This window comes from Cucurbita pepo, chromosome 12, assembly GCF_057944985.1.
Source record: "Cucurbita pepo subsp. pepo isolate OVF chromosome 12, ASM5794498v1, whole genome shotgun sequence".
NCBI lineage: Eukaryota > Viridiplantae > Streptophyta > Magnoliopsida > Cucurbitales > Cucurbitaceae > Cucurbita > Cucurbita pepo.
Genome location: NC_141809.1, coordinates 15,443,057 through 15,454,424, shown reverse-complemented (window position 1 = coordinate 15,454,424; position 11,368 = coordinate 15,443,057). Strand labels below are relative to the sequence as shown.

Below are 11,368 nucleotides of genomic sequence, written 5' to 3'. Positions count from 1 at the left end.
TCCTTTTTCTTTTTTACGTCATTATCCTAATTTTAATTATTTTCTATTATTCCAAATGAAACTAAATAATTTATACTATTTTACTGTTTGTTTTAGATATTATGTAATAGATTATTTCTATTTATATCCTAAAAATCGCATATTTTGACCCTAAACATCTTACCGCAGTAAAAAAGCTGGCTTTTACTGACGGAAGAGTTTTGTCTTGATGGAATCATATCCTACCGGGTCGGAATCGAGTCGGGTGAATGACCCACCCGTCCGAAGAGGGAAGCTTGTGGAGATCTGAGCCGTTGATGGAGTGACGGGGGATAACGTGGCGGTGTTGATGGAGAGTGGAGTCCAGTGATCGAAGGGCCGTGATTTGTCGACGTTTTTTTTTTTTATATATAAATAAAGGCAAATCGTTTTAGTCTTGAAACTCTGCAACCCAAAAAAGAGAGGAAATCCCTTTGGCTTTCCCCTTCCATAGATCTGCAGCTGCCTTTGCTTTTGAGGTTTTTCCTTATCGCCATCTCTCCGATCTTCGGTTAACTCATCGGCGGCGCCTTCTCTTTCTTTCCTTGTTCTTGTCGGGTTTTCTTCCACCACATATAATCCACGATTCGCCATTTCTATAACGAACTTAAACAGATTTCTTTAACTACTCTCCCTCCTAGGGTTTTTTGCTTCCTTTTTTCTTTTGTCTCCCTTGGATCTACTCATCTTCGTATTTACGCAACTGGGTTTTAGGATTTGGGGATTTTGCATGCTGTTCGCGGTGAACTGAGTTTTACTTTTTCCTCTGCTTATCTACAGTTGCGAAAATGGCAGCTTACTCTGGATCTGTCAGCGCTGTTCAGGTTCCTATCTTCTTCTACCCTTGCCTTTATCTATGTTTCTGTGTGTAAATTGTTGGTTGTGATGAGTGGATATGGTATTTGAGATGATACAGGTTGGTTCCTACTTTGTGGAGCAGTACTACCATGTTCTTCGGCAACAACCTGATCTTGTCCATCAATTTTACGCCGACGCTAGCACCATGATTCGGGTTGATGGGGATTCTTCTGAGACTGCTAACACAATGCTGGTACTTCTGGTTTTTCTTCTTCTTATGGCCATGTCTCAATTTTCGGCACTAGTGAAGTATAGGCTGATTTGACCATGTTTGAGTGAAGTTATTTGGTTAAGTTTTGGTTTGAGTGGGAAATTTCGTCTTTTCTTGATTTTTGTCCTTTAGTTTCTAATTGTTTCTTGCTTCTTTGTTTTGTTCAAAATGTGTTGATCAGTACGTAGTGGTAATAGTTATTCTTTATAAGGGTTTGAGCTATGAAATATTATTACGGGTTCTTGGATTTGTGGGTTTTTGAATCTTTTACTTATGTTTTACGGTCAAGAAAAGCAGAAATATGTACGCCGCTTCTTTACTTGTTTGTTGTGACAAGCTCTGACCTGCGTGACGTAAACAATTGTTACTACTATTTCTCATGTTGCTTACTCTAGCTTTTCTTCTGCAGCAAATACATACACTTCTCATGTCGCTAAATTTCACTGCATTTTCAATCAAGACGATCAACTCAATGGAATCTTGGAATGGGGGTATCCTAGTTGTGGTTTCAGGTTCTGCAAAGTCAAAGGAGTTTAATGGGATTAGGAAGTTTGTGCAGACATTTTTTCTTGCTCCTCAAGAGAAGGGTTATTTTGTTCTTAATGATATCTTTCATTTCATAGAGGAGGAGATAGTTCAGCAGAATCTGTTGCCTGTACCATCAGAGAATAAATTTGAAGCTGAACTTAATGCTCCCAGTTCCGTCCCAGAGCCACCAGGTACTTCGTCAGTATTGTTGAAGAATTGGCAACAAACCACTTAGGTTTTTAGTTTTACCTACAGATGGAGAAGAGAAAACTATCAAAAGTACTTCTATCATAGCCATTGATAGTGGAATCTTTTCCCTTCATGTGATGCATTTGATCTTTTGAAGCAACTTGTATGCATAAACTTCAGAAGATTTAAAAGATTAGTAATAGCTGAAAGTGAAATTTTTTGTTGCTGAAATAGTTTCTACGCAGATCATTAATAGCTAGATTGACTTGAGCAGTTGGATAGGTTAAGTTGATACTTATCTTGATTTTGTTTTGGCAGTTCCCGACTATGTTTTGGAGGAGAATGCAAGGGAGTATGTGGACTCAATTCATATAGAAGATGATCCAATTGATAAATACAGCCTTCCTGAGCAACAGCAACAAGAAGAATTTGAATCAGAAGTTGTTGTGGTGGAGGCCCCTGTGGAGGATTTGGTTGCTGCTTCACATCAAAATGTAGATAACAGCGTACAGGAGCCTCATTCTGCAGTAGTTGATGAACCCGTTGGAGAGCCAGAAAAGAGAACTTATGCTTCCATTGTATGTGCACTCTACCATAGCTCCTAGTGCTGGTGCCTGTCTGTATGCTATGTGTGTATGTGTGTGTGCAATGGAAATATGCCATCAAGCCATAATCCTTTATTAGTTAATTTTTGTGACTGACTACAAAATACTGTGGAGTTCGGAGTATAACATGGGTATAACAGAAACCTAACCAAATTGAGGAAAACAAAAGTTGAAAAGCTATATTTATTGTGTTCTTTCATTCTTGTCATAAATTGAAGGCTTCTTAGGCCTCTGTCCTTGTTTCCAGTCATTCCAGCTTGAACTGGGATTGATCTGTGGTACAAATGTGGGATTGTTTTCTTATATGTTGATAATATTATTATTATGTAGTTGAGAGCTGCTAGAGCGGAATCTGCACAATCAGCTAATCCTCAACCGTCATTTTATCCAAGTGCTCCAGCTACTTCCGAGTGGAACCATACTCCAGAACCTACCCCACAACAGATAAACCCTGCATTGTCATATGCCCCAGAATCTGGAGCAGATACATTTGAAGAAGGTTTTGGTGCCGAAGATGAAGGTCAAATTCTTGATTCATCTTTAAATAATGGTGCTTTGATTCTAAATCATTGCAATAGTTTGACTTCATTATTGTTTTCCATTTGTACTTCAGTCTCTATAATGTGGCATGAGATTATTGATCTTTCGGTTATACCGTGGGATTTTAATTATTTTTTGTTTGTTGTGTCGAAGATACATTCACATGAAATTTTACATGACATATGTTCTTAGGTGTATTTTGTAGAATGACATTCTGCATTCTGTTTGAACTGTTTGTGTTTTGAGACGTTGTGAAAGGACTCTTGTACTTTGTGTGATTTTCACTCCCAAAGCATCTGATTGGTTTTGTGTTGTCTTGCCTTCAGGTGAACCAAAATCTGTCTACGTTAGAAACTTGCCACCCTCTGTTACAGAAGCTGAAATTGAGCAACAATTTAAAGCTTTTGGCAGAATTCTGCCTGATGGTGTATTCATTAGGTCTCGAAAGGTCAGATTTTTATATATATATATATATATTTTATGTTTGTTGGTTAGTTTTTATTGGCTAAATAGATTGCTTTGTACAGGAAATTGGGGTTTGTTATGCTTTCGTTGAGTTTGAAGATATTCTTGGTGTTCAAAACGCCTTAAAGGTTTGGACCACACTTAACCTATTTATCATTTGTTTGTGTTCGCTAGGGACGAACTTTGTTGTTTAGGCATTTGTGATAGAAAAACCAAGATTGTATAGGGTTCCGCCCCCTACCCTTCCCTATTCTTCAAGGAGTCATGTTGTGTGCCGTTTAGAATTGGTTTTTACTTTTCCCTTGTAAAATGTAAATCTTTTCATATTCTGCTACAGGCATCTCCAATTCAAATAGCTGGAAGGCAAGTCTACATTGAGGAACGAAGGCCAAACAGCAGTAGTGCACGGGGAGGAAGTAAGTGCAAATATAACTCTGAGACATAATCAGTTGTATTATAAGTCAACTCTGTATTGACAATAGTTGCTGCAGTCCAGCTTATATATATGCTTTTACTACTACTTAAAAGTAGCAAAATTCTTCAATGAGCACTTCGCTCCTGCCCTATACCCTTGCTAATGATGATTTATTTGCATTGGCTCACGTGGATGCTTTCTGATGCATTTTATTGGTGCCATGACCAGGAAGGGGAAGAGGCAGAGGTAGTTTTCAGTCAGACGCCCCCAGAGGACGATTTGGTTCTCGTAGTGACTATGGTAGGTTGAGAGGCAATGGTTTCCCCCAGCGAGGTTATCCCAAGTTCCAATAGTATCATCAATCATCCAGTTTGTGCATAACCATTTTGGAGACAAAACTGTGTTTAGAGTTTTTGGTATGAAGGTGGTTACTACGATTGATGGTTCAGAGAAAGCCAGCGTCTCTGGTGTGAGTGGTTTAGGAAATTGGTTTGTACTGTGTTTTGAGTGTGTGAGTTGACGTTACTGGAAATGTTAATTTGTGAGGGATTAATTAATTATTAAGATAAGATGGTGGTGATTTTCTCACTTGGATGGTTTTTGAGATGCAATTCAAGTGGGAAATTTTGGCATTTCTCAAGTACAAGCACTTGTTAGGCAATGTGAGAGACAAAGACTTAGAAAACGATCCTTTTCATTAATCTTATACTGAACTTGCTTACTTATGCCCTACCTCCTCTATGCTATTCTATTCCTTGTTTCTTCACTTTCATTACATTGCAGACATGGAACAACTTAGAAAATTCTTACAACAGAAGCCAAGAAAAAGCAGCAGCAGCAGCAGCAGCAGGCATTCACTTTCATGTCAAGCTGTTGCAGCTGCCGTGTAAGTCTGTTGCCATTTCTTTTCCTAAGCTGCGTCCATCCTCATCTTCTTCTGTTTCCCACAGGAAATTAGCATAGGCTGCTTGCACATGGCTGAAGAATCACGTAATAGTACTTCTTTTGCATCAGAAAAAGCTACTATATCCACAAAAAATTGTTATAACATATTTGATTTTTCAGATTTTTCATGAACTTATAACTATTCTTGAAGTGGAAATCGTGGAAATTTGAGCCTAGAATGATGGAAACTTCTGATACTTCACATAATATCACAACTGAGTTGAGGATTGAAGTTATGATTTAAGCTTTCATGTTGTAGAACAGTTGAGAGAGTATTAAAGGAATTACCTGTCATGTGGAGAAGCTTGGAGGGCCCGTTGGAAATAGGATGAAGCTTTTTGCTGGTCACGATGCAACTCCCACACTAACTTCGCATATTTTGACAAAATCTCTCCATCTTGGGAACAATCCATCAAAATGGCTCTGCTGTAATACTCTTCCGCTCCTCGCAGGTCTCCTTTCCACTGCCAACAAAAACCGAAAGGAAACCCCTTAGATGGACTGGGTGAGTGACAGTAAAGAATAACGTAGAGAGAAATTTAAACAAGCTTTGATCTTGCCTGGTACAAGAACTCCGCATAGTTACTCAAAACCAGAGCATTCCCTGGATTTTCCACTACCATTTTCTTGTAATACTCCTCCATGCCATGCTGCTCACCCCCTCCACCTCCACCACTCCGCCGTCGACCACCACCACCACCACCACCACCTCCACCACCACCGCCACCACCTGGCCCTCTCGCCAGATGCATCTGTTTCTGTAAATCACCCACAAACCCAATCCCATCTCCTGAATTCATTCTGGTCCAAGCTTGTTCCATGGCCCTAACCTCCGGAGTTACAATGGCAGCGTCCATCCTGTTATGGATGCCAAAATTCCCCAAGGCAACTTCATCTTCCTCCGGATCAGCATGTTGATCATCGTCTTCGTCATCTTCTTCTTCCGTCCTGGCTCTGGAACCGTAGAAGGAAAACGAAGGTATGGTCTCGAGAATGGAGCGGTTAGGCCTGTGACTGAGTTTATTGGAGGGTTTGAAACTGAATGAATCAAATGAAAAGGGGTCTTCATGGACATCGATTACATCAGAAGCATGAGAAAGGGTAATCAAATTTCCTTCGGAGTGGGTTCTCCGAAAGCCAGTGGGAGCAGCGCGATGGTGGTCGGAGAAAGAAAGGGGTTTATTGTTACAGCGAAAGGCGAAGGGGGAATGGGAGTGTTTCCCGACGGCATCATGGTGGTGATGGAGGTGGTCCGGCGGGAGAAGAGAGCGAAGAAGCGGCGTAGAAGAGCTTCTGAGCAGCATAATTTTGATCGTTGAGTACTGAAATCAAATGGAAAGATAGAATTGTATGGCGGAAGAGGAAGGAAGGAAGCAAGTATCTGATGCACAGATGAGGAGTGGGAGACCTAAACCTCACGGGAAAACACCCAAAACTTCCCTTTCCTTTGCTTTTTTATGATGTTCCCATCTCCCTCTCAACAAAAGTTTAGCATTATTTTTGTTAAATTATGAACAAATTTAGTCTCAAAACTTCGAAAATCATTCAATAAACATGTCTTTAAACTTTTAACTAATGATTCTTCAATGAAATTCACAAAAAAATTTCATTATTGACTTCAAAATTGTAATTTTATGAGGATTACTTTTTCAAAAGATCTATTAAATTTTGGAACAAGAAATAATAGACTAAGGGTTGGAATTTCAAGTTTTGATTTTATATCTTTCATTTGACAAATCTGCTCAAAATCAGCCGACAATTCTTTTTTAGGGAAGATTTCTATCGAGAAAGCGCGGCAGAACGATTTTGCGGTGAGCGGCTGAGGGAGCGAAGAACCCACAAGCTGAAAATGCTGGCGAAAAGGTTCCTTTCCGTATTCAAGCGCTCTCCAACTCCGAACGCTTCCAGGTGCGTCCTTCTTGTCATTCCGATTTGCGTTTTCTTCTGCTGTTTGTTCACGCTTCCATTTCTCGGATTGTTTCACGAACAATTACAAACTCATCCACGAGCTTCCGTTCAACATGGAATCGATTGCTCGCGTTTTTTTTCGAAGAGATACATCTAGGTTTTTCACTTTTTACATGTTTTGATCGTATAACAGGTTTAATTTCCGCCTTATATGTTCGTTTAGAACTTGGAACTGTTTTATTTTGTTTTGTTATGGAATGATTCTTACAAGATTTTTCGTCGATCTGTAACGGATAGAATGAAACTTGGCGATCTCTGATTAAGGGTTGCTTGCAGCAGTTCCGTAAGGCCATCGGAGGAAGGGGTGAATAAATCCTGGGGTCGCAAAGCAGTCTCCTTTGTACTTGTTACTGTTACTGGTGGTGTAGCCTTGAGTGCTTTAGATGACCTCGCCATTTATCATAGCTGTAGCAGGTATGTCTGACTTGTTAGGGATTTTCAAAATTTGGATGAATTATATCGTTTAAGCAAATGGAAGTCTGAATTTGGAGAAGATAAACTATGTATCTTGGGATTGCTTCTTATGCAAGTGTTTTCTGCCATGTTTCACTTATTAGAGCTTTGAAGTTTAAGGGAAACTCTCACCATTGCTATGTTGTTTTCAACCTTTAAAATTGGCTATGGTTTTACAATACTCAGGTCATTGTATTTTTTAAACCAAGCCTTTTCACTTTAGATGAACTAATGAATTGGATAGGATAATATCTCATATTAGTACTCCGTGATATTTACATTATTTTCCGTAAGCGCTCAGTTATCAACCTCGGGGACAAGAGAATGCAAGAATTCTTTTTCTTTGGTTTCTTTTACCATACGCACTTTGCTTGCTCTGTTTCTGTTGGGGGCTTTAATTCTTTGTCATTGGCCGATTTTGTGAGGTCCCACATCGGTTAGAGAGGGGAACGAAACATTCCTTATAAGGGTATGGAAAACTCTCCTTAGTAGACGCGTTTTGAGACCTTGAGGGGAATCCCTTGAAGGAAAAACTCAAAAGGGACAATATTTGCTAGCGGTAGGCTTGAGCGGTTAGAGGTTTAGTACTTTTCTTGATGAAATCGTGCTAATAGATGATAGGGCTTCAGGGGCTTTAAGTGGATGCATTTTTTTTCTTAAATTTTAGAAGCTCAACCGGACTCCTGCTTACAATGAATACTCACCAGCACACTTCTGGCTTGGTGTATTATATGTAACTGAGGTCACCATTTTCAATAAGTTAGCTACCTTGTTACAATTAGAACGAGACCCTGGATTTGATCAACATTTTCAGAATGAATAGGAACATGACTTAGAACCAACTGAACTAGGACCAACTTTCCTGTTTGCTTATCATTCAAAACTTAAAAGCATTGGAAAGTTCAGACAAGAGAGACGGACTTTGACCCACACTCTATCTCCTACCAAATATTTTCTTCACACGACATAAAGAAATCCCAATCAGCGAATCTAAAAGATCTCGTGCTTCCTTTTAGTGTATAAACTGAGCTTTTCTAATGAGAGAATACGGAAGAGCATACAAAAAAACGCCCCAGCAAAAGGAGCCAAACTTCAACTTGACTAACTATAAAAAAGGGCTCCACCAATGCAAAAGAATAAGGCATCAAGGTCTGATTGTTTCATGGGTTCTTAGATAAACATTTAATATCCTTGTTCTTAGAATATGCTTGCATCTTGCATTGTACCTTAAATACATTGGTTAAGAACTGGTGCTTTGTAATACTTCTGAAAAAGAAATTTAGTCTAGAGAAGCTTTACATGTACATTTGTAGCAATTTTGTTTTGCAGTTGCTTGCTGGCATTAGAATTATTTGATTTTATTGTATTACTTTTCCAGCAAAGCCATAGAGAAAGCCAAGAACAATAAAGCAATTATAGATGCTATTGGAGAACCCATTGTTAAAGGTCCATGGTACAATGCATCACTTGCAGTAGCTCATAAGAGACATTCTCTATCCTGCACGTTTCCGGTATCAGGACCACAAGGCACGGGGATCGTCCAACTGAAGGCAGTTCGTAATGGAGGTCCTCGTTCAACTTTTTATTATCTTGTTCTATATTACTCTTCGGGGCGAGAAAAGTTGACCTCGTCTTTATTCTTTTTATAATGCTTTTTGAATTGTAATATCTCAACAGAGGACTCCTGGATATCGTTCCTCCGGCCACGAGACTGGGACATCCTGATTATGGATGCTCTCCTACATGTTCCCGAAAACGAAGGTAAGCAGCAAACACTGCGTATTAATCTCACCGAGAAGTTTGCCCCTGCTGCTGCTGCTGCTTGTGTCGCATGCACTGATTGTCAGTCTCCAGAGGCAGAGAAGAGATGAAGTCAGCTAGTAAGTTTGCAGCTTCTCGTTAGTTTTCTGTCCCGACATGATTTCGAGCTGACCGAAGAATGAAAATATTCGTTATACGCATCAAAATAATATTTTTGTGGACTGCTTCGTCCAAATGCCTTCTAGTTCTAGGTGGAACCAGCTTAGAAGATTATTATCCAACAAAGATTGCTAACACCAATCACTCTGTTTTTTATTTCATTTTTTTGTATGGATACCGTTCATGTTATGCGCGCTGATGTGAACTTTCATTTATACCACTTTGTGAGATTTCATTATATCCATGAGAAGTTATTTCTCGTTCGGAGGAAAAAATTACACTCGTTGACATGCCCGCTTTAATTTGTAACATATTGCTTCAACTCCATACGTCATTCTTGTATGCGATGCTTATGAATTATGATACTCTAAAACTCAAATTGATGGATAAAAGCTTGGGATGGCAAGTTTATGCCGTCATTTACAGATTCTGTACCAAATAGTAAGTGCATATATCAACCTTCGCCACATGAATCAGGGCACAAAATCCTTGTTTGACATTCGTCCAAATTATGACACACATATGTCCCATATGGTAGTTCGTTTAGGCCCTAGAGGTAGACATTATGACATACATATGTCTCATATAGTAGTTTGCTTAGTCCCTAGAGGTAGTTTGCAACGTTCGTCCACACTGTGACGCACGTATGTGTTGGATGATAAATCATTCTCTTTGGTCGCATTATAACACTTAAATGATCGGATGGGTGCTACCTTGTCCATCTTCTATCAGAGTCCCAGATATTTGAAATACTTTTAAAAGTTTAAAAATATTTTTAAAATAAAGTATTCAATTTAGTAAATATATTTAAAAGAAAAAAAAGATTTATAGGCACAAAATTAATAGTTAGTAGAGAGTAAGGGTGGGGAGGAAGGGATTGAAATGGAAGTGAATGGCTCTCGTTGTTACACACCTTACCAATCTTCACACCACACCATTCTCCCCTTCCTTTTGCCTTTTATCTCTCTCTCTCTCTCTCTCTCTCTCTCTCTCTCGCTCTCTCGCTCTCTGCTGGCTGCGTTTCAAAATCAATGGCGACTCTGCAATCTCTCGCATCCACTTCCCTTTCTTCTCCCCATCTGCATCATCCTTCATCCACCAACACCAAAGGTAACTCTATCACTCTCTGCATTCCCCTTTCCCCAACCCTAATTCTCATCATCATCATCACCAAACTCACTCTTCTTCAGCAGCTTTTGCCTCCGCCAGACTCCACAGCAGCGTCTTCTCCGCATTCCACGGCCGTTCCCTTAACGTCTCTGGCGGAAAATGCCAGACGGTCACTCGCCGCAGATGTCAACCCCACGGACGGCCGTCCAATACGATCCTCATGGTTCTGCCGAAGATCCAGTTCATCCAGGGCACGGACGAGCAGACGGTGCCGGACGTGAGGCTGACCAAATCCCGAGACGGCACCAACGGAATGGCCATTTTCAAGTTCGAGCAGCCGTCGGTGTTCGACTCGTCGGGGGAGGTCGGGGACATTACCGGATTCTACATGATCGATGAGGAAGGTGTGATTCAGTCGGTGGATGTGAACGCCAAGTTCATTAATGGAAAACCTGCGGGAATCGAGGCCAAGTACGTGATGCGGACTCCGAGGGAGTGGGACAGGTTCATGAGATTCATGGAGCGATTCTCCAACGCCAATGGCTTGCAATTCGTCAAGAAATGAAAATCGCCTAATACGGTTTCTGCTTCTCATTGTCTGTTCTGTGTGATTAGATTGACCTGTTCTTGGCCAATTTTGTTCTGCGTTGAATCACGATCAACACTGTGTTGATGCTGATGGATGAAGAATTCGTTGGAATCTATGCCTTCTTCTTCAACAAACCTAAGTCTTCAACTTTCCAACATACCATTTCTTACTCATTCAACTCATTCAAAGTATATAGGAAAGGATAATAAAACCCACGAAGGGATCTTGGGAGTTAGCATGGTTGAGTTTAATGCTCAAAAAGAGACACTAAGAACTTGGGAGATCTTGATTTTGGAACTTCGGATTTTATGCTACTTCATGTTTGAAAATCGGTGTAAAAATGGGACAAATTGGAGAAACATAAGAGTACCCATATGATTCTTTGTTTCAAAATTGGATCTTTCTCAATTGAAGGTAATTCGAGTATTTTTGAAACAATGTAGGAGTATTTTTGAAACAATGTAGTATATACAACGGTAACAATATTTTTAGATTGTTTTAAAGTTTAAAGATACCGATAGTTAATACTTTTGACTAAATTTATGTAATTATAG

At 39.8% G+C, this 11,368-nt stretch overlaps 3 protein-coding genes and 1 non-coding gene across 6 annotated transcripts; 3 read left to right on the top strand and 1 right to left on the bottom strand.

Moving 5' to 3' along the window:
• The first annotated feature begins 412 nt into the window (after nt 1–412).
• Nucleotides 413–4,554, top strand: LOC111806703 (nuclear transport factor 2). Its single transcript, XM_023692123.2, has 10 exons — nt 413–497; nt 799–842; nt 935–1,069; nt 1,497–1,806; nt 2,123–2,382; nt 2,740–2,929; nt 3,276–3,397; nt 3,477–3,542; nt 3,752–3,830; nt 4,058–4,554. The coding sequence occupies exons 2-10, from the start codon at nt 807–809 to the stop codon at nt 4,180–4,182; spliced, it is 1,323 nt and encodes a 440-aa protein (XP_023547891.2). The 5' UTR covers nt 413–497; nt 799–806; the 3' UTR covers nt 4,183–4,554.
• Nucleotides 4,507–6,078, bottom strand: LOC111806705 (uncharacterized). Its single transcript, XR_015423158.1, has 3 exons — nt 5,335–6,078; nt 5,063–5,238; nt 4,507–4,807 (listed from the first exon to the last, which is right to left on the bottom strand). It is a non-coding gene; the product is annotated as an uncharacterized LOC111806705 (transcript).
• LOC111806704 (cytochrome oxidase complex assembly protein) lies at nt 6,008–9,359 on the top strand. 2 transcript variants are annotated; one of them, XM_023692125.2, is made up of 5 exons: nt 6,008–6,147; nt 6,545–6,682; nt 7,022–7,156; nt 8,574–8,761; nt 8,873–9,359. In XM_023692125.2, the coding sequence occupies exons 1-5, from the start codon at nt 6,125–6,127 to the stop codon at nt 9,064–9,066; spliced, it is 678 nt and encodes a 225-aa protein (XP_023547893.2). In that variant the 5' UTR covers nt 6,008–6,124; the 3' UTR covers nt 9,067–9,359. The 2 variants fall into 2 exon arrangements, with proteins under 2 accessions (XP_023547893.2, XP_023547892.2); XM_023692124.2 differs by having other exon boundaries at nt 7,019–7,156.
• Nucleotides 9,360–9,978: 619 nt separating this feature from the next.
• Nucleotides 9,979–10,948, top strand: LOC111806621 (photosystem II reaction center Psb28 protein). 2 transcript variants are annotated; one of them, XM_023691994.2, is made up of 2 exons: nt 9,979–10,225; nt 10,306–10,948. In XM_023691994.2, the coding sequence occupies exons 1-2, from the start codon at nt 10,147–10,149 to the stop codon at nt 10,788–10,790; spliced, it is 564 nt and encodes a 187-aa protein (XP_023547762.2). In that variant the 5' UTR covers nt 9,979–10,146; the 3' UTR covers nt 10,791–10,948. The 2 variants fall into 2 exon arrangements, with proteins under 2 accessions (XP_023547762.2, XP_023547763.2); XM_023691995.2 differs by having other exon boundaries at nt 9,985–10,225; nt 10,309–10,948.
• The last annotated feature ends 420 nt before the right edge of the window (nt 10,949–11,368 follow it).